The 21,935-nt window shown below is 35.6% G+C and overlaps 2 protein-coding genes across 2 annotated transcripts; both read right to left on the bottom strand.

The window, feature by feature from the left end:
- Nucleotides 1-1,661: 1,661 nt before the first annotated feature.
- On the bottom strand, nt 1,662-2,943 carry LOC132300528 (glucuronoxylan 4-O-methyltransferase 1). Its single transcript, XM_059797643.1, has one exon. It carries the CDS (start codon nt 2,754-2,756, stop codon nt 1,890-1,892), a length of 867 nt encoding a protein of 288 aa, XP_059653626.1. The 5' UTR covers nt 2,757-2,943; the 3' UTR covers nt 1,662-1,889.
- Nucleotides 2,944-3,956: 1,013 nt separating this feature from the next.
- On the bottom strand, nt 3,957-17,097 carry LOC132301602 (probable serine/threonine-protein kinase At1g09600). Its single transcript, XM_059798844.1, has 8 exons — nt 15,849-17,097; nt 14,301-14,585; nt 12,283-12,600; nt 8,454-8,681; nt 6,474-6,574; nt 5,977-6,091; nt 5,378-5,809; nt 3,957-4,813 (listed from the first exon to the last, which is right to left on the bottom strand). The coding sequence occupies exons 1-8, from the start codon at nt 16,401-16,403 to the stop codon at nt 4,610-4,612; spliced, it is 2,238 nt and encodes a 745-aa protein (XP_059654827.1). The 5' UTR covers nt 16,404-17,097; the 3' UTR covers nt 3,957-4,609.
- Between the last annotated feature and the right edge of the window lie 4,838 nt (nt 17,098-21,935).

Raw genomic sequence — 21,935 nt, 5'->3', positions numbered from 1 at the left:
AAAATTCTGAGATTAGCAAGGGAGATGATGTACGCCGGAATTTGGTCGAAGATTGATTTACAGTTGATTCCGGCACCAATCACTCCACCTCGTCGCTCTGTTTCCACCAATTTTAATGACGGCCATGATTGCAAGAAAAACTGATATTTTCCATATACACAAACTGAGATAATCATGAAATAAACCTTAATTTAATCATTGACTATTGAAGACTTTGATTTTCTCTCTCGCTGCAGTGATTCATCTGTAACAGAGTTCCATACATTCGCTATATATATCTATATGATTTTTATTTGACTTTGCTTGGGCTTATCCAACAAATTGGTAATAGAGGAGGATTGATAAGGTGTCAGCGTGTCATCGATATAGTGGCTTTATATGTATATTCAGAGAGAGAGAAACGTATTTAAAACAAGAGATCTTTATATAAGGTATTTAAATTTATATATATATATATATATAAGGTATTTAATTTATATTTATATAAGGTATTTAAATTTTATATTTTATTATAGGGGTATATTTGTCATTTCATACAAACTTAATGGATTTGAATAGAAATGGGGGCAATGTAATTGCGGTTTATTGTTTAGGGAAGTGTTTAATTTTAGTAGAGGGATTTTAGACGAAAACGTTAGTATAGGGGGTTATGTGATTTTTCTCCATAAAATTATACAATAATTAATTTTAACTTTCTATTTAATAAAGTTATAAAAAAGATAATAATGAAAACATTATTTACCAAACAACCCAACCTTTTATTTTTATTTTTAGTAATTTTGATTACATTTTCATTCTGCCAAACATATTTTGTTTGTCATAATTTTTGGAACAGCATACCCTGCCAAACATGTTCTACCATTTTTGTTCCAAAATTCCTTGAAATACATTTTCTTCACCAAATATGTTTTGTTCTAATTTCAGAACACCACAATATAAAACACTTGTCCTGTTCTAAATTACAGGATTATATTACACTGCATAACACTTCTCAAACGAGCCTTTAGAGTGATCGGAGGATGAGGAGTACTGACAATGCCTAGAGTCAAACATAGGCCTAGCAAGACTCATCATGACCTAGTGATATAGGTCTAAGGTAAGGACTAACCTCGTTGAAAAACTGATGGGCCATACCTTCACAATAATAATCATGTGGCTTGTCTACTCATCCTTTCTTATCCAAATTAGCTCTTTGGGTCTTGATATATATATATATATATATTGTATTTAAGTGTGACAGATGACGTGTAGAGGTTGAGTTGTAATTTGTAAAAATATATATATAATATTTTTTTAATGTATTTCAAGTGTTCGGCATAAATGAAGTCACCTCATTTTAAGGGACGTCATTTATTTTTTTTAAGTGATATCTAGAATACGTTAACATTGAATAAACACTTATTAATTTATTTTAGGATCCTAATATTCAGTCAGTTCCATAAGATATCAAACGAAGAAAGGACACAAACGGAAAGAGGTTTATATCAACAATTGAAGAGTGGTTGGATAGTCATGTAACACCAAAAATCATGAGCAAAGTTGTTCTTGTGTATCATGCTTATTATTTCTCATGTCTCATGCAACAGCATAAAAACTTATGGATCCCAACAGTTATTCAAACATCTTCCAAAAAAAAAATCAGAACTTTTCATTAATTTCCCTTTAATCGGACAAAATCAAAGATATATAGCAATTAATCACAGCAAAAAAGTTAAACATAGCCATACCCAAATTCAGTTTTTATTATATATGTACCATTATTTCTTTCATCTCTAGATGTCTCTCTCTATATATGATGCAATGGCAAAGAAAATCAGTGCTTGAAACACTTATGGATTAAAAAAAATGAATACTTCATATGAATAAAACTTGGAATAATGAAATGCATTCTAAGGGCAAAAGGGCCTGTCCAAGCCATCCTTGTAGCTTGGAATTGTGAAGTGTCTCAAGCGACCCTCTTGCGTCTTCATGTACCCATCACACAAGAATGCCATGGAGAACTTATCCTCCACCACCCTGTTCACATCATGCACAAACACATCCGTCTCTCCATCCTCTCTAATCCGCGCCATCATACCGGCTGTGTAGATAGCAGTCATCCTTCCGGGGGCCTCCTCGTGGTACCCTGTGGGAGCATCCACCATGATCAAATCCCATTTTATCGCGTAAACATCGCTTGGCAACCCCTTCAGAGCAAGCTGGCACATGGAGTACCTAGGGTCACCAATGGCCGCGCACTCCGGTCCCTTGCCTACCTCCATCAGCTCGTCCGCCCGGCTCACCTTGCTGTCATACGTGACGTGGTACGACTCCAGCATTGGGAATTGGCGCTTGATTTGCTCGATCCAAGATTGGTCTTCTTCTAGGAAGATTGTCCGCCCGCCATGGTTGAGTGAGTGCCACATCAGGCTGTCATGGCCTAGGCCAAAGACGAGGAAGTTGCAGGGGGACTTCTTCTCTAACACCTTTAGTGTCACTGATATCTCTTTCAGCGTTTGTTGCGGTGTGATGGTTGAGGTTGTGTAGTGTGTTATAGCTTTGGCTAGCGAGTGTGGGATTTTGGTGCAAGTTGGTGAACATTTTGCTTTCACTTCTCTCGTCGGATTTGGCAAATGATTTTGGGAGGTGGGAGGGGCTGAGTTTTGCATCGAAGATGAGTAGTAGCTCGATTTTAGCACGAAGAGGAGGAAGAAAGCAAGGAAGACGGCAATGAGGAGGAGCTTGAGGTTGAGGGGGTATTTGGTTTTGGACCTCATTTTTTTCCTAATTAATTTGTTTGGGGAAATTTCAAGAAGTGGTGGTTTATTGTTTGTTGTAGTTGGATATGGAAACAAAGGGAAAGATGGGGTTTGGAGCTTAGGGTTTGGGGTTGAATATAAGGTTATGTTTTGGTATGCACTTGAGAAAGAATTGAGTGTAAGTTGAGAGGTAAGAGTAGTGAAGATAGGGACTGCTTTTTGATGCTTGGAGATGAAGGGATGTAATATATATAATTGAATGATTGATGAAGACCTGAGAACAACAAAATTTTGGATGAAGCAAAATAATGGTTGGTTGGTAGATGCAACAATTTTTTGGATGAAGCAAAATTTTATATATATATATTTATGGTTGGTAGATCTTCTAGTTTGGTGAACTGCTTCTGCAAGTTTGGATGGTGATGTGCCTCTCATGTTGAGTAGTTGGCTTGGTTTTCATTTTTAAAGAAAATCTATATTATTGTTATTGATCTATATATATGTGGTTGAAAGTGCTTTTTTAATTAATGTTATTAAATGTTTTTATTTATTTTCTGTAGGAGTATGTTTGTGTTTAGTTTGGATGTAAACAAAAAGGTGGCAGTTATCTCAAGTCCACATTGTTGAAATTCATGTCAGAAGTCATGACCACTTTTTGAGGCCACTTTGTTCATTCTTAACTAGAAAACATGACCTTAAGAACGTGATAGGAACTCTTATTCTCCTAGGAAATATGTACATAATTAGGTGACATTGTTGTGTTCTGTAGTTCACAAAGCACTTGATCATCATGAAAGCCTGACAGATTTTGTTGTTTAAAAAAGAAGGGTCATGAATATATATATATATATATATTGTGACGAAAAGGGAACTGCAATACATATCATGCTGTCTCACATCCACATTTTATTGTTTGAAAGAATGATAACTTGTTGCATGATATATGTGACATCCATGCATTTGCTGCACTACTTTGCTAAATCTGTCAATGATTACAGCTTTTCAAGCAGCAATTGGAAGCGTACGCAAAAAATGTCGACAAAAGAAAGAAATAAAATAAAATAAAAAGGATAGAGGGCATATTATTTGAAAATTCTGCACAGATGAAAATAGTTGATTTTGTTGATTAAAAATAATATATATATTTTTTGCAGGACTATTGAAAAATGCCAGTTCCATAGCACTTACAGAAAACTGTATTCACAACATACCATTACATCTCCTCTATTGTTATCTCAGTACCTGTAGAGCCTCCATGAGCATCAAGAAATAGAATGATACAAAAATAAATATACAGAAAAAGCGAATTTGTCAGCAGCAAATAAGTTTCTGCAACGGGAACTGGAATTCATGGTGAATGATTTTCGTGACTCATTCCTACAAACTTGAGAAAATAGCTTAACCTTTAGATTGAATAATGTAAAAACTGTTCGAGTATACAAGATTTAATCTGTACAGACATATTTCCGGCAATGCCACTGTCAATGACAGAGGCCGCCACCAAGTGATGGCCGAGTTTTTGATTCACTTGTGAACCATTCATTCTTTTTCCCATCACCTAAAGCTTGCTGAAGGTTGTAACTTCGAACAACTCGACTTTTTTCATCACCTAAAAGCTTTCTGAAGGATTCAAATTGCAGCAAATATCTGATATAGATAAGAGCTATCTGAAGCAGTGAACCCCAGAGTTGGTCCTTGATAAGAAGAGTATGCGAAGAAGTGGAACCTAAAATTGGTCCTCCGGGTCCACTTCCTCTCACAATTAAAGGTTTTGTCAGCATCTCGATGCAGTAAATGAGGATTGCATCATTCAGCTAGGGTTTTGAAATCCTTGTGAAGGTGCCATAAGTGCTCTTTCTCAAAAGTCATCATCACCCGTTTCCTCCATGGTGCATTAGTGAGGCGGTTTGTCCATTGCCACTGTACTTCTTCCTGGTTTTCGCCACATCAATACGAGCTTTTCGAACAGCCTGTTGGATCCGTCTCTCGTGATCTCTGAGCATTTCATCGAGGTTTCCACCTGGAGGAAGCAATGGTCCTGAGTAGTGAATCCGGTTCTTCTTTGAAGAACCAACCTAATGTCAAAACCAAAGTAATAATAGCAATTACTCCAAAGAAATCTGAAGAAACAGAATATGAGCAACCCCCAACCATATATATACAAAAAGGGAATCCAAGTTTATGTACTAAGTTTATTTCATCAAAAAATATCATTGGAATGTTGATTACCATACTAGATTGTCACACAATAAGTTTCACTGGGAGAACCCTTTGGAATTTCATGATCCATTGAGTTATAAATTATACAATTCCATGTTGTACAATGCAAGTATCAATGTTTTTCCATGAGATGTACCCAGTGAAGGTACCTGTAACAAGGGCGGGCTGCCCACCAAATGATATATTCTTGTCTAATTACTTTGATTTTCCTATGTGCTGTAATGCTTTATCCTTTTTTAATACGCCAACCCATTTATCAACAGAAAAAAAACTGACGTTTGCTTTAGTCCATTTCACTGGTCATTCATTTCACAGAAATTCCCCAAATGCATTAGTCATATAGATGTTTTATCTTTTATTTGTTTTTTTTTTTTTAATTAAATAAATAAATAAAAATTAAAAGTAAATGATTCTTTTACCATTGAAGACTCCTTTCCGGACTCCCGTTCATCCTTCTTCGAAGAAGAGTTAGGCCTATTCCATAAATTATGGAACCATCCACGTTTTACAGAGGACCCTGAAACATCCAGCTGGTTATATCTGGCATTCCCCTCTGGCCAGTGTGGACTGGCACTTGACTCACTGCTAAGATCAAACCGTGTACTGCCACGAACTGCTACTGAACTGGAATACCTAGACAACTGAGCTGCCGCTCCCTCAGGTTTTAAAGATTCATTCACATTCATATTAATTAAAGACCCAAAGGTGCCAGGTTGAGCCAATCGGCCAGAATGGGATACACCTGTTTGTGATCTTCCTCTGGATGGCTCAAAAACAAAGACAGAAGAACCATCACCACCTTCTTCGGCATTGGATTTCTTGCTCTTGGGGTTTGACTCTCCTTTTTGCTTCTGAATGAACCAAAGAAAATGAAGTTACTATGCTTCCAACTCATTCAAAGCGTGTATGCATGCGTGCATGTGTGTGCATGTATATATTAAAAGAAAATATAGGATTTAAATGCACATGCGCGCACATAGAGTACGTCTGTTTAAAAGCCATATAGAGAAGGAAATACCATCATGGACTCCTGCAACTCAGCATTAGCACCTCGTACTGGCAGTGCTTTAGATTCTTTGAAACCCTTTCTACATGATTCAATTCCTCGTCCTGTAACAGCAGCCACTTTTTGCCTGGCATCAAGGACACAGAATATAGATTAACCAAGGTATACAAACTACAAAACACACTTCCTTTTCCTACCAGGAGGGTCCCAAACAAAAGTTTTTTCTTGTTCAGGATAAGATATTTAAATATCCCTGTAATTACATTCTTATTTTAAGTAAGTTGTGTAAATACATTTCACAAGCATAGAGAGGCAGTAATTTCCATGCTACCTTACACTGTATTGAAATTATACAGCACAAGCAACATTTCTTGAAAAGGAGACAACTTGCAGATTTTTAGTTTTTAATTTTCATTAAATTAAAAATAAATATATAAACTGACATTTTGGCAGGAGAAATTTTTTCAATGGAATGTAATTTAATATTATCCAAAATCTGGACTGTATACCTTCTCGCTTCTTCTTCACGAAGTTTGACATCGAACTCCTTGCTAGGTGAGTACTTGGGTAAACTTGATGGATTGCAGGGAAGAGGCTTTGTTGTGAAGAACTGAAAAAGAAACTCAAAGTTACATACATAAATAACTCCCAAAAAGCAGAAAGATCAAATCATAGTCAAGACTAGTAAGAATATCCCAAAACTGAACAGAATAATACTAAATTAAAAAACAAATTTGAATATTAGATGATCAGAAGCATCCCATCCGATCAGAATTGCAATTAAAGTTCTCCTGAGAAGGAATCCAAAGATTTTGCAGCAGTCACAATTCCATATAATGGACAGAGTTATGCTATGAATCAGAGTTTGGTTGGGGGAAGAATGTGGAAAACAAGAAGGGAAGGAAAAAGGGAAGGAGGGAGGATCTCTCCCCATGTTATGTAGAGAGGAGAGAGAGAGAGGGAATTGAAGGGCTACATCCTTTGTATGATTTTCTTTTTCCATCCAAAAGTGTGCGGGAAAGGGAAGGAAGCACATCAGTAGAAATATAAAAAGAAGAAAAATGAGAGAATTGTGTAAAGGCTTGAATGATATAATCACGCATTCATAGCTCTAGTAATTATAGATAAAAATGCTGCCAATACGGTAAGTCATTCCATAAATCGTGCCTATCATATCTGCTAACACTCCCCATCAAGTTGGTGCGTGGATATCTAAAATGCCTAACTTGGACAATGCTTTCTCAAACACAATCTTGCTGACACCCTTTGTAAGAATGTCTGCAAGCTGTTGAGAGCTCATGATAAATGGAGTGCAAATCTGACTAACGATGATTTTCTCTCAAATGAAGTGCCGATCAACAAATCAAAAATGTCTCCTCAAACCATAAACAACCAATCATGTCTCCTCAAACCGTAAACAACCAATCATGTCTCCTCAGACCATAAACAACCAATCATGTCTCCTCAAACCGTAAACAACCAATCATGTCTCCTCAGACCGTAAACAACCAACAATGTCTCCTCAGACTATTTCCCTTCATACACATGTTTAAAACGTGCAGATGGAAGAATCAACAATGTCTCCTCAGACCATTCCACTTCATACATATGTTTAAACAATGTAGATGAAAGAATCAACAATGTCTCACCATAAAAAGAAACAACTATGTCTCCTCTGACCATTTCTAAATGGGTGGTGCCAAACTCGCAAGACCCTCATTGAGGTCGGACCACCTTGCCTACCCGACACCTTTTGGATAGGCGATGTCACCTTAGACCATTCCCGAATGGGTGGTGCCGAACTCGCAATGCCCTCATTGCAGTCGGACCACCTTGGCTCTGATACCAAGTAGAAATATAAAAAGAAGAAAAATGGGAGAATTGTGCAAAGGCTTGACTGATATAATCACTCATTCACAACTCTAGTATTTATAGATAAAAAGAGTACATGCTCATATTACAAGAAAGGAAATTAAATCAAATCTAAATCATATCACAACATATTCTATAGCATAATCAAATCTCTGCTAATACGGTAAGTCATTCCATAAATCGTGGCTATCATATCTACTAACAATATTCTCTCGTCTTTGTGACATTTTTGCCCTAAGAAATATGAGTTTATTTCAATTATTCACTGGCATAATGGTAAAATCACTTAATAACCTTTCTCTTCCTTTCTTCTCAATCAAACAACATGAGGGAAAAGTTGTTTCCTTATCCAAGGTATACCTTTTCATCCCAACATATCTTCCATTTCATCTAATCCTCCATCCTTCCTAACAAATTGATCATCATTTATTAGCTGATTTCAGCAAGCAAACCTACCTTAGTGAGAAATAGAGAAGGTAGCAAAAGTCACATCTAGAAGAAGAACAACAACAAAGCCACAATAAAAGATCAAAACTGAAAAACTTTTGAACATCAAGTTAAAAGGATGAACAGATAAATATAGAAAGAAAAAAGAAAAGAAAAAAAACTCAATTTACCTCACTTTGAAGCGTAGAGGAAGCTGATCCCCTGTTTTCAGGTTCAACTGAAAGGAGGACATCCAAAAGGGTTAAAGCTGAAGAAGGGAAATCCTTAAATGTCTCAGCAAAACAACGCTTGTAAGGTTGTTGAGGTTTAAAGATAGTTGCATGAGGCAATTTTGATTTTTTCCAATAATCCTCAGATGGTGAACCACAAAGTTTGAAAATTTTATGCAATTGTTCCACCTATATTAGAAAAACAGCAGCTCAATAAGGAATCAAATTCAGGTTAATTTAAAACATATCAATACAATGCTTTTACTATACATACCCTATAAAGAAAAAGAAAAAAAAAATCATATACATCTTCAAAGCTAGAAAAATAACACCCTTCACCATAAAGATGGTGCTTTGCGTACCGCCAAATATAAATATGGCCAAGTCAATCAAAATTCAAAACAAAACTACATTTGCAGGATTAAATGAATCATAAATATGAAATAGATATGGTGGTGTAATTATACTGCCTGTTGTAGAGACTTCTGAGTTATTCATATTCATCTTTTTCAGTTACATGATTCGAAGTTAGCTCTTGACCACTCTATTAAATTTGATTTCAATCAAGTTGAAGACCAAAGCAGACCTCTTCTGATATTGCCCAAAGGTACTGACCTAGACACTGTTTGCAATTCCAGCAGCTCAATCACATAGAAATCGTTTCCCTGGAGGAACTACATGCCATTGCCCAAAGGTACTGAGCTAGACACTGTTTGTAAAAAATTGAAATTACAAAAACTTATAGAAAACTTTTTAAATTTAAAAAAAAAAAAAAAAATTAAGAAATTCGTTTATAAATTAATAATGTCATACTATAATCAGAGAGTGGATGGAGAGGGGCTTGATGAGTGGCTTAGGGTGGCACCCAGTCAAGGGAGGTTTGAGGTGTGGTCCTTTTATAGGAAATTGATGGTTGCTCGGGTCACCCTCTCCATGGAGGGTAGTTTGGCGCACCAAAGCTCCTCTCACTTTTTCGGTTCGATGACAATTTTGGGGAGGATATTGACAATTTGAGGAGGAGGCAGATTGTTGTGAACAGGTTTTGCATGGGCTGCACATGCAAGAAGAATGAAGAGTTGGTTAACCGTCTTCTTTCGCATTGTCCGGTAGTTTGGGACGGTTGGGGCATGCTTCTTGCTTGTTTGGGGTTCACTGGATTATGCCAAAGACCATGTAAAGCATGCTTGAGGGTTGGAGAAGATGAATAGTGGGGTCTCAAGCCCGAGAAGCATGGAGGGTAGTGTCCCTTTGGTTATGGTAGGGCTTGTGGTGGGAGAGAAATAGGAGGTCCTTGTTAGAGAATTTTTCTAGTTTTTACTGTAGTCTTGTATCCTTTTTTACTTTTTACATGGGTAGGTAGTTTAGTCTTTAGTCTTTTATTACATGGGTAGTTTAGTCTTTTGCCCCTTTTCCTAGGTGACATCTATAAATTAGTATGGTTTTATGTAATCTGTAGGCTATTAATCACATTAATTCATCTTTAAATATTGATCAAAATCCACAAAAAAATATTACAAATCAATTTTTATAAGATTTTGGAACTAAAAATTCCGTATCAGCTTGATGAATCCACAATGTGCAAGGTCAAAAAAATTTCACGACTACAATTTCCAATACCATTACATGACGTCCGTTACACCCCACATCTGCATCAATGACCACCTATACAATTTAAAACTTTGATATATATATATATATATATATATATATATATATATAGTTTTAAAATGTAGTGATATAAATTGCAAATAACATCTCATTCCATAAAATTGCCATATTTTCTTTCTATGAATAAAATTCAAATCTTAGGTTTGCATCGGAGTTTCAGATACTACTGGAGGACAATCCAGTTGCAAGATTTAGATTTTTAGGGCCAAAGCCAAATCCAATTCTTAAATCCATATCCTTGAACCAAAAACAGCCTAATTTTGAAGTATTGAATGGACCTTCACCCCATAGCTCACTCCCTTAAGTAACCGTAGAACCAACACAAAGCTTATGTCTTGCACATTATTTTACATTTTATACTTTCAAAATTATATGTAAACTTTATAGCATAACTTACGTACTAAAAAAATGAATATAAACATATTTTTACTCATATTAATATTTGTACTCATGTACATATATATATATATATATAGGTACATGATTGCGTATGTATGCGCACGACAATGTGACAATTTTTAGATGCCCTCAGCCACATGACGTCTTGAGTTGCCATTCACATGCTCTAGCTCTAAACCCTGGAAAGCTAGTTTGACAAAATATGAATATGACATTGCTTCTCATGTAGCTATAGGATTTTTTTGACATTGTTTCTCATGTAGGTACAGTATTTTTTTCCCTCTTAACTGAAATTTTTTTTGTTACAATCTTTGTGTGCAAGTCAATTGACCACTCTACATCAGTTTCACGCACAAACATCCATGCCCCAAAGACTAACCATCATATTCTCTGTGCTCTATTTGCTATGATGGATGAAAAACTAAAGGAAGGGATGATAGGGAGATGGAAGAGGTATCACTATGAAAAGAAATTAGCTCTTTTAACTCATGTTGTTTAGTTAAATAAAAAGAAAACAATGAAGGGAGGAGGTGTTGCATGCTTTAACCAGTATATTCTCAAAATTAACTGCAATGGTAAAACAGTAAAAAAAAAAAAGGAGAGAGGATGCTTTAAACTCCTCCCATAAGTGACTCCTCCCTTTCTTATGGCCATTTCCCTATGATAAACAAGGGAGATCTCCTCCTCCTTCCCCCTTTCTTTAACCCCCTTCTTTCCTCCATTCTACCCCCTATCAAATATAGCAATACTGTTTTCCCACATTGATCTTTTTTACTTATATAAGTTATTTTCTCCCTTGAAGTGCCTTAACAAAAAAGGCATTTTTTAAGATACTTATAATTTCTCACCTAAACACTGCTACAGAGTTCTCCTCACTATAATTCCCACCATAATTTTCATTAGATTGAAAAAAAAAAAAAAAAGGAAAAGAAAGAAAAGAAAAGAGAGGTGGGGGGAATTACTTGGTATCAATCTTGTTAGTTTTCACTAAAGGACATATAATATTAGCTGGAGTCTTTCCCAAATCTCATCCTAGTTCTCCGGAACTTCCTATATTCAACTTCAATGCATCTAAACTTGTGTTTACCCCCCACTTTTCCACTCCCATCTCTAAGCAAGTTCATATGTGTCCCTCATTTCTTGTGCATAACTTTATAAACAATTTTCTGTGCACTTTATTGTTAGGTTTGTTTAAAACCAATTTTCAAGCCGACCTTGCTGCTACATAAATGCTAAGGACTGGAACGAACATATACACTAATTATCGCTTCAACCTTCTCATTCCAACAAAACGCTGTTGTCATGATTTCATTTATTTATTTTTAAATAGCATTGTTCTCTCCTTTTCAGTTCATCACCCAATTCTTGGATCCAGATATTGTACCTTTCTCCCATTTTCACTAAACAGTAATACATACATCTAATATCGGTACTGCATACTGATACGGATACGAAGATAATGTAAACATGAAGATCCAACAAGATAATGTTTTGCACAACCTTCACAAGTATATTTTAGACAACATTAGCATTAGTTAATATTGGTTGTGCATTTGTTCTCCCAATTGTTCTCTCTCGAATGCAAAAATACAGGGTTGTAGATTGCTATTTCCATTCAATTATAAAAAGATGCCTTCTTGTTAAAAACGAAAGAATATTTTGATCATTAGGAAAGAAAAACTATCAAGCATCAAGAAATAAAACCTTTCAAGCAGGGAAGTACCTCAGTTCTTCCAGGCATGATTGGTTTCCCAGCAAATAATTCTGCAAGAATGCAACCAGCACTCCACAGATCGACAGAAACTCCATAATCTGTAGCGCCAAGTAAAAGCTCAGGAGGCCGATACCACAGAGTTACTACACGACTTGTTAGAGGCTGATTTTCATGGGATCGGTAAAAGGTTGCCAGCCCAAAATCACCAATCTTGAGATTCCCCTTGTTGTCAATCAAAAGATTTGCTCCTTTGATGTCACGGTGCAGGACACCGCGACTGTGGCAGTGTTCAAGTCCACGGAATAGCTGTTGCATGTAACATTTTATCTGCAGGGCCAACACATGAAATCACAAATGAGAGTATATCGAGTTCAGAAATAGATGTATTGTAGGTTGACTTTCAATAACAATAAATAGCAAATAAACGGACGCGTGGGAGGGGAGAGTTATTCATTTGGATGGGATACACATCATCATAGGAAAACTCTCTCCTTCACTCTGTAACAACAGAACTTGATTTAAACACATTATATGCACTCCAAAACATAATATACCAGTCAGACTCTTTTCTGAGAAAAAACTCTGCATTACCAAACGCAACTTTACTTCACTTAATTTAAAACATTTATGTTTAAAAGGGAATTTAAGATACCCATAAACAATTATTAAAATCTTAATTATTGCTCCTGTTAGAAATACTAGCATGAAAGGAGGTTCAGAAATAGAAATATGAGCAAAGTGAATTTGAAACAAGGAGAAATACAAGATAGAAGGAATACAAAAGAAATATGCATAGGCTTGAATGAGAATAATAATAAGTAAAGGCTTGAATGAGGCTTGAACACTCATTCACAGCTCTGGTATTTATATACTAAAAAGAGCACATGTTAATATTACTAAAAAAGAAAGGAAACTGAATAAAATCATTGCATATTCTATGCCTAGACATATGCGTAAATAAAGTCAAATCCCATGATTCTTGCATAACATATCTCCGCTAATATGGTAAGTTACATCCATAATTTTAGCCTATCATATCTCGGCTAACACTCCCCTCAAATTAGTGTGTGGATATCTAAGACTCCCAACTTGGATAATGCATCCTCGTATGCAGTCTTTATAAATATATAGCGAAGAAATACTAATGCTCAACCAAAGGTGTAGTCCATTGGCTGCATTATCAAAAAAAAAAGGTTTAACTCAGACTAAGCTCCCTTCTTTTGGGATGTGAAGCAGTGTCAAACCAAAATACCCAACAAGCATTAGCTCTCCCTAAAAAGGATGTGCAGCCCCCAAGCCTCGTTATCATTGATAGTGCTAAGCAAAATGGATGAGGACATGGTTGGACATCCTTTGTTACATTTCAGTTGTTGAGAGGGAGCTTTGGGTCATTTTGTTTCTCTGTCTAGCATTATGTTGGTTATGCCTCCAAAGGTGTAGGAGTTGGAAAGTGTGAAGTCTTCTGCATTGGAAGGTCTGGATGCGTACTCCTTTGCCTTATGTGGTGCAAGGAATGAAAGGAATAAGAAAGCAATCAAGAGATAGAGCTTCTAGTCAATCGATTGAGCCATTGAGGCACTCTCCTTTAAAATCATTATACTTCTAGATTTTAGAGTAATCAGGGTTAAGAATTCTTTTACATTTTTTGGAGGATATGAGCACTTGTTCTTGATATCTTGTACCTTTTATATACCTCAAGTGTACATGAACTGTGCAGTTACACTTATATTTTTTGGCCATTACAGTAGAATTTTACTCATCGAAAACAAAAAAATAATAATGATGATGATGATGATGACTAGGATGAAATGATGATAATAGTAATAATAATAACATATGTGCTAGAGCTATTAACAATTATTCTTAGATCAATCACTCTAATCAGACCTAGAGAAAAGAAAAACTTTGTAGTTGAAATTCTTATATGAAATTTCAACAGACTACTGATCCTATTATCTTCACAACGCAGATTCTTTATTGTAGTTGGTGTCTGATGGCGCCCCAAATTGCAAGGAAAAGGCAAATACCTGTGATTCAGTAAATTTAGTAGTGGATGATGCAGCAAGTCCAGCTAGATCGTGCTCCATGTATTCAAACACAAGGTATAAATTGCCTGACACCCTTGAAGTGACTAGACCTTCAAGCTTCATGACATTTGGGTGGTCAAGCCTACGCAGAATATGGATTTCCCTTGCCATAAAACGAACACTATCTGGATCCATTTTAACAAATCGCACCTTCTTCAATGCAACAATTTTCCCAGTTTCAAGGTCGCGGGCTCTGTAAACACTGCTGTAAGTCCCTTGTCCAATCTGCATAATTGGTATGTCAGTCACGGCTATCAAAAGTATCAAAAGAAATGGATAAAAATGACAACAACTAGTCACTTACTAAATAAATGAAATGCTTGTGTAAAATATGCCCTAAAAATTATGTATGAGAACTAAAGAAGAAACTAATATCCTTTTGCATAGTATATCCCAAAATCTGATAGAAGTTAAAAAAAAAAAAAAAAAGTAACAAATTTTTGTTTGTGGATTTAATAGGCGCTTTGTTCAATTATTGACTAAAATATACATGTGATTTTAAAATTAATCAACATTTCCAGGTAAAAACCTTAAAATTTAGAGTTAGACTAAAGTGGAATGTTCTGACAGCACAAATATGCACAGACCAAAAAGAAATGGGGAAATACCTGTCTTGCAGCCACTAATATATCAAAATACCAAATTAGAGTGGAATGTTCTGATAGCACAAATATGCAGACCAAAAAGAAATGGGGCAATACCTGTCTTACAGCCACTAATATATCAAAATACCAAATTATTTTAACTGGAACCCACAAGACTGCATAAAGAGCTCTCAAACACATAAAACTTAAGCTCTTTTCACAAAAATTCATACACATAAATGTGCTTGCATAATTTAAATAAATAAAAAAAAGGAAAACATTTGACAGCATTTCATTGCACATGTAAAACAAAGCTATCGCATGAAAACTAATTTTATTATGCAAAAGAGAATATATGCATTAAAAAATTCATCGAATCCTCATTTATCCAGCGGATGTGATGCCTTGTAAGCCAATAAATCAGTTACAACGCAAAATTTATATGTGAAAACAAGGTTTATTATTTCACTTGAAAAGATGTACACAATCATGAAACTCGAGCCAAAAAAAGATGTGTTTTTACCTCTATAAATCAAATATCGTGTGTAATTTTAATTGCTTGTATATGACAACATATAGTAGAATACATTATCAATAACCAACAGAAAAGAAATGAGAATTCTAATTATATTTGCCAAAGAAACAAATGTAAAGTGATGAAAGATTGGCAGGCATGGCAAAGAAACTCCCATCTCTATGCCAGTGGAAAAGGAAAGGAATACCATGTGTACCTATAACTATATGAAACAATGTGCAGTATGTATACATGATGACTACCAGCAGAAAGGAGGGAAATATGAATCAAAACCACCATGTGAACCTACATATATAAATAAGAAACAAGGTGCAAAATGCAGCAAAATTAGGCAGCAGAGATTAAAAAAAGTTTGGAATTTCAGTAGACCTTGTCCAACTTCTCAAATGAGTCTGCCTTTCGAGGTACCCAACCTTGGATGGCTTCCCCTGCCACTGCAGTCAGCCAAGATGGCCAACCAGCAGCAACATGAGCTCCTTCAACTCCATTGCGAGTGCTCAACACCCTAATCATCATTGGTTGTCCTCCGTTCACCCCGGCATCAATTGTTGCACCTCTTTGCAGCCGGGCCTTTTCGGGTTTTTCAACAACCATGGCCTTCTTCTCCCCATCATCCCACACACTTGGTGTGGAGGCAACAATTTCTTCAGTGGGCTGTGTCTTAATGAGCCGTGCAGTTGCATCATTGCTACTATTGTCAACATCCACGACAACTTCCTCTTTTCGAGAAGAAGCAACAACCTTTTTCGAAGACTTTTTCGATTCTTTATCCTTCTCCTTCTCCTTCTCCTTCCCATTGTTCTCAATATGTGCATTAGCGGAACTTCCTTTTGAGTAAATGCAACCCATGATAAGGCTTCTTCGTAATCGTTTATTTCGAACAACAAACCTTCTCTTTAACTGGTTCTGCAATTTAACCCACATTTATCCCGGAATGTAACTTACATTCCTCTCAGAAAACCCCAAAATTTTCCAATCAATCAATCAACTGCTAAACCTATTGTTCTCCAACCCAGTCAAATCCCAAGTTCTTAAATGGGTGATTATTCAAGTTTTACAACCCAAGTTTTGATTCTCTCGAATTTGTCCAAGCCTTATATTAAAAAATGTACCATTAAAGAAGAAAAGGAGGAAATTGAAAAGAAATTCAATTTCACATAAATTATGAAACTACATGAAACCCAGATCGCCAAGTCTAAAGAACTCAATCAAAACCAACACACGTTGATGGAAGTTTGAGAATGAGAGCTACCAATTGTGTTAGAGAGAGAGACGACCCAAGAACAGTGGGCTAAAACAGGAAAATGAACCGAACATCAAAATCTGAAGCATCAACTCTGGTTGGAATGTGGTGGGTTGGTAAGACTTCCGAAATCTTCTACCCTAAGATGGTCAAAGCCATTGATTATTGAAATCTGACGGTAGAAATGTTTAGAAATCCGAAGATAAAGGACAACAGATTTTCAAAAATCACAAATGGGCTTTGGAAATGAGGCTGTCAATCTAGAGAGAGAATCAACGGAGATTGAGAGAGAGGGAGAGATTTTCGGATCTCATAAACCCTAAAAAAGCGAGAAACCAATTGATATTTGGTTTGTACAGAAGTTTAGAGAGAGAATTTCAGGATTTTAGAGAGAGAGAGAGTTCCTCTCTTCTTTCAAGTGCACAACTCTTTCTAGAGAGAGACACGGAGGGGGAGGAAGGAAGCAGTGGGGTCCAGTTAACTTCTGCCTAACGCCGCGAGAGAGCAGGAGAGAGTGTTGGGATACGGCATGTTCAAATTACAGTTACATTAAAAGACAAAAATACCCTCTAATTCAAATACTCAACTGTGCTTTGCTGATCTTCTCTCACTACTCTGAAATCCTAGTGGATTTTTCATTTTCTAATAACAATATTAATCTGATAACTTCCCAAAATAAATAAATAATGACAATGGTTTCCAAAATCTCTCTAATAAGAGTATCAAAACTCAAAGTCAACGAATTCCTTCAAAATCTCTCTGTATAAGTAGTGGGTAGTGGGTACTAAGAACATACCCACCTTAATCTGTTTAAGAAATATTATATTCATACCTATCTCGAAAAATATAATTTAAATATCCTTTTAAAGGCAAGACAAGATAGGGTGGGTGTATATTAAACCATCCAATAAAGCTGAACCGATTAGATTCTCTAGAAATTGGGCCAACAAAAGATCAAAAATAATTGTGGGCCAACAACGGATCAAAAATAATAATTTCAAAGCCAAATCAAGATTTAACCGGAACTAAAAACATAAACTATATATATATATATGTATATGTTATTGTTTGATAAAATTGAAAATTAAACACTGAAAATTTAAAGTACTAAATTTTAAACGCTGAAACTTTAAGTACTGAATGTATTAATTTGAAAACCTGTTTAATTACATTTTAATTTTTAAGTGATGGATTCATTAAGATTGTTTGTTATATACAAAAGTTGAAGTCTGAAAGTCGTACATATTACATTTTTGCTCTCAATATTTGATACTCATAACAATTTTATATTTATAATACAAAAAATATTAATAAAACAACCACATTCACTCAATGAAATAAATAAATATATGGATTTTGTATTACATAATATTTAAAATATATGAGTTTTGGATTGAATAATATTTAGGTAGGGTATTGAAAATGGTGTTACAAAGATTAAGGAAAATACTTGAAAAATAATTCTTATTTAGGAATAAAATTCTATTATACAAATATTTGATGGAAATTTTAAATCTATCGGTTCTGGATTACATAATATTTATGTAGGTATAGTGTTACAGAAATTAACGAAAATAAAATTTTAAATATATGTATTTTGAATTACATAATATTTATGTAGGGTATTAAAAAATGTGTTACAAAAATAAAGGAAAGTGAAAAAGAATTCTTATCTAGGAACATAATTCTATTATATATTTTCAGGGCCTCGTGGGATGAGTCGAAGTGCGCGCAAGTTAGTTCGGACACCCACGGTTAACAAAAATAAAAATAAAAAATTTATTCTATTATATAAATAATTAATAAAATTTAAAGTATATAGGTTTTTGGATATCAAAAAGAATGTTACAAAAGATTAAAGAAAGTATAATTTAAAATATATGGGTTTTGGATTACATGGTAAAGTATTGAAAAAAGTGTTAAGAAAGTATGTGAAAGACAATTCTTCTCTAATAATAGAATTCTATTATATAAATAATTACATAATATTTTTGTAGGTATAAAAATGGTGTAGGTATAAAAATAGTGTTAAAAATATTAAAGAAAGTACGTGAAATTGAATAGAATTCTGTTATATAAATAATTATTTTCTAGAATGAGTCAATATAAATGGTAACCAAAAGGATATATACGTGTTTAAAAATTAAAATATATTAGGTAGAATTATGTTTTTTATTTTTTTAGAATTTGTTACATATAATTCATTTTCATTAGAAAAATCGCAAAGAAAAACCCTAAAAGAGATAACATAATTATATGATAGTAGAGTAGTCATTAAAAAGTTATTTTTTAAACCCAACCACTTACCGTGTTCTGCGATAAGCGATAAATAACCTTCCTCACGCTTAAAATTTTGGATTCTTTTAAACGGTACTTACCATGTTAAGCGGTGTTCTAAAATTTTATCAAACAAACTTATTTTTAAAAATCACTTACCGTGTTCTGCTTTCAGCGCTGAATTAGGAAATTAAACAGGCCCATACTATATATATGTGTGTGTGTGTGTATTATGTATGTATTGAAGGTTAGTAAAGTAATATCATAAATCTATACCTTAGTAAGTACTTATATTTAGAGAAATTTGAGAGAAGTTTTAGACCCAGAGAAGCAGAAAGCTAAAGTTGACCCATGAGAGCCAAATGACATCGAGGAGAGAATATTCATTGAAATAGCATGAATCACATTCGGGAGTTTTGGGATTGGTTTTGTCCTTCAAGCCAATAACTGAATATATTTAACATAATTTATTAATTAAAATATTATTTTATAGTTCACATGTTTATATATATTGTGAATGTTTGGAATTTTTTTTTTTTTTTTTTTTCGGAAGGTAAATATTTTATATACAAAATAGAGAATGTACAAGCAAACCGAAGCCACAAAAACACAGGACCAAGCCCTTTTCAACAGCCGAACAACCAACAAGGCTAAAAGCCCAATATTTGGCCCAGAAGAAATTATAGTCTAGGGTTTCGCCGGGTAAGATGCAAAGCTTCACTCCGATCCTCAGGCATGATGGTTCCGGTGGAGGACTAATGAAGGATGCATCCCAAGAGAGGGCCAAGCATCTTGCTGAAACAGAGTCCTTTACGGTCATGGAAGATAATCATTGACGTACCATGTTAGTTGTTTGTTTCAGAATTGCCGATTGGGAACACCTTTTGGCTTTGAAAGCTCAGTCATTGCGCTCAGCCCAAATTTGGTTAATAGTGGTGGGGAAAACCAGTTTATTGATCAAATTTTGTAAACACCTTCACGACGATGCCTAAGCTGTCAGATCGCACCAATCCATTAGAGAAACACGAAATCAGCAGATGTCTTGAAGATGACTATATAATGGTCGTACAAAAGGGCAATAAAAAAGCATGTGAGTATGAGTTTCATCATTCTGTTGGCATAGATGGCATAACTTAAAAGATACTGATATGCTACTTCGATCGAGGGTAGGGAGGTGATTCTGAACCACTAGCCAGAGAGTAAACTTGCACCGAGGAATCGAGAAATTATTCCATACAAGATGTTGCCACGATCGAGGAAAGTGATGTGGAGTCAACAAATTAATGGTGTGATTGGTTGAGAATGATACTATGGGTGAAGGAATCCATACAAATTTGTCATGGGTGGAATTTGGGGGATCGATCAGAGATAAATCAGGCAATTGCTCCACAATTTCTGCAAGGAATCACTAATCCTCATTAGTAATCAGAGAGGAAAGCCGTTGTCCTTGATCAATTATAGAGCTTCGGATCTCTTGTTGAGAATCGTAAAGTGAAAGGGCCTCCCTGAAGCCAGTTGTCTTCCCAAAAATAATAAACATACCATTCCCCACTTCCTTCTTAAGCACAGACAAAACTGCCCCTTCATGTGCATGAGCCTAGCTATGGGATCTTGATGTTCCAAAAACAGCGATTTCTGATTAGTTGAGTCCATACCCACTGAGCCCATAGGTTGTCCCATCGATTAGAGACTAGGTTCCACATTAGCTTAAGGCAAGATGCCATGTTTGAAGAACCAAAATTCCTGAGCCTAAGACCACCATACTCCTTTGGCTGACGCACCGCAGACCAAGTAATTTTTCCTCTAGTATCTTTAAACTCAGTCCCTGTCCATAGGAAATTCCTTAAAAATCTATTAATTTGCTATAGCACAGATTTAGGCAAAATGAAAAGGCTAGATGTTAGAAGGGTCATTTGCCGATCCAGATGGGAAACTGATTGGGTATAAATGGGTGGGTATGTAGTACTACCCAATAGCTCAACCCATCGTTACTGTCTGTTGTTCAAGTCCTTTTGAGAGAAAAGGTACTTGAGACTCTTATGATTCGAGAACGCCTCGAATCTCTCACCATACAAGTAGTGTCTCCAATACTTCAAAGCAAACACAATTGCCGCTAACTCCAGATCATGAGTAGAATAGTTGTACTCATGAGTCTCTAACTGTTGAGACCAATAAGCCACTACTCTACCACCTTGCATCAACACACACCCTAAACCATCATGTGAGGCATCACAATAGATCACATAACCCAAGCCACGCTCAGGTAACACCAACACTGGAGCCTTAGTCAACCTTGTTTTTAATTCTTGAAAAGATGACTCACAAGCTTCATTCTACACAAACTTGATCCCTTTCCGAGTCAAACGGGTCATAGACGCTGCCAAACGGGAGAAATCTTTCACAAATCTCCGGTAATTACCCGCTAGACCAATAAAACTGCGAATTTCAAATACATTATTGGGTTGCTCCCAATTCAAAACAGCTTCAATCTTTGATGGATCCACTGACACTCCACCTTCTGAAACAACATGCCCCAAAAACTTTACATCTTGTAGCCAAAACTCACACTTCTCATATTTGGTATACAATCGATGCTTCCGCAAAATCTGTAGAACAGTACCCAAATGGACCTCGTGCTCTTCCCGAGTCCGCGAGTACACAAGAATGTCATCCACAAAAACTACCACAAACTGGTCCAAGTAATCGTGAAAGACGCGGTTTATCAAGTCTATGAATGCCACTGGCGCATTAGTCAAGCCAAAAGGCATAACAAGGAACTCATAATGTCCATACCGTGTACGGAATGCTGTCTTCGAAATATTCTCATCCCTAACCCGCAACCGATAATAGCCTGACCTCAAGTCAATCTTCGAGAAACAACTGGCTCCCATCAACTGATCAAACAAATTATCTATCCTTGGCAAAGGATACTTGTT

Source organism: Cornus florida, unplaced genomic scaffold (assembly GCF_030987335.1).
Source record: "Cornus florida cultivar Cherokee Brave unplaced genomic scaffold, ASM3098733v1 CherokeeBrave_3.0.0_Hap2_Chr03, whole genome shotgun sequence".
NCBI lineage: Eukaryota > Viridiplantae > Streptophyta > Magnoliopsida > Cornales > Cornaceae > Cornus > Cornus florida.
Note: the sequence above shows the minus strand (reverse complement) of the source record. Positions and strands in the feature narration are given on the sequence as shown.

Excerpts from the sequence above, each read along its gene's own strand:
- LOC132300528 (XM_059797643.1), bottom strand. The coding sequence starts at position 2,756 with ATGAGGTCCAAAACCAAATACCCCCTCAACCTCAAGCTCCTCCTCATT.
- LOC132301602 (XM_059798844.1), bottom strand. The coding sequence starts at position 16,403 with ATGTGGGTTAAATTGCAGAACCAGTTAAAGAGAAGGTTTGTTGTTCGA. Across the intron at positions 12,601-14,300 it reads CTAAATTTACTGAATCACAG|ATAAAATGTTACATGCAACA; the intron begins GTATTTGCCTTT and ends TTGGCCCTGCAG. Across the intron at positions 5,810-5,976 it reads AGTTGCAGGAGTCCATGATG|AAGCAAAAAGGAGAGTCAAA; the intron begins GTATTTCCTTCT and ends TGGTTCATTCAG.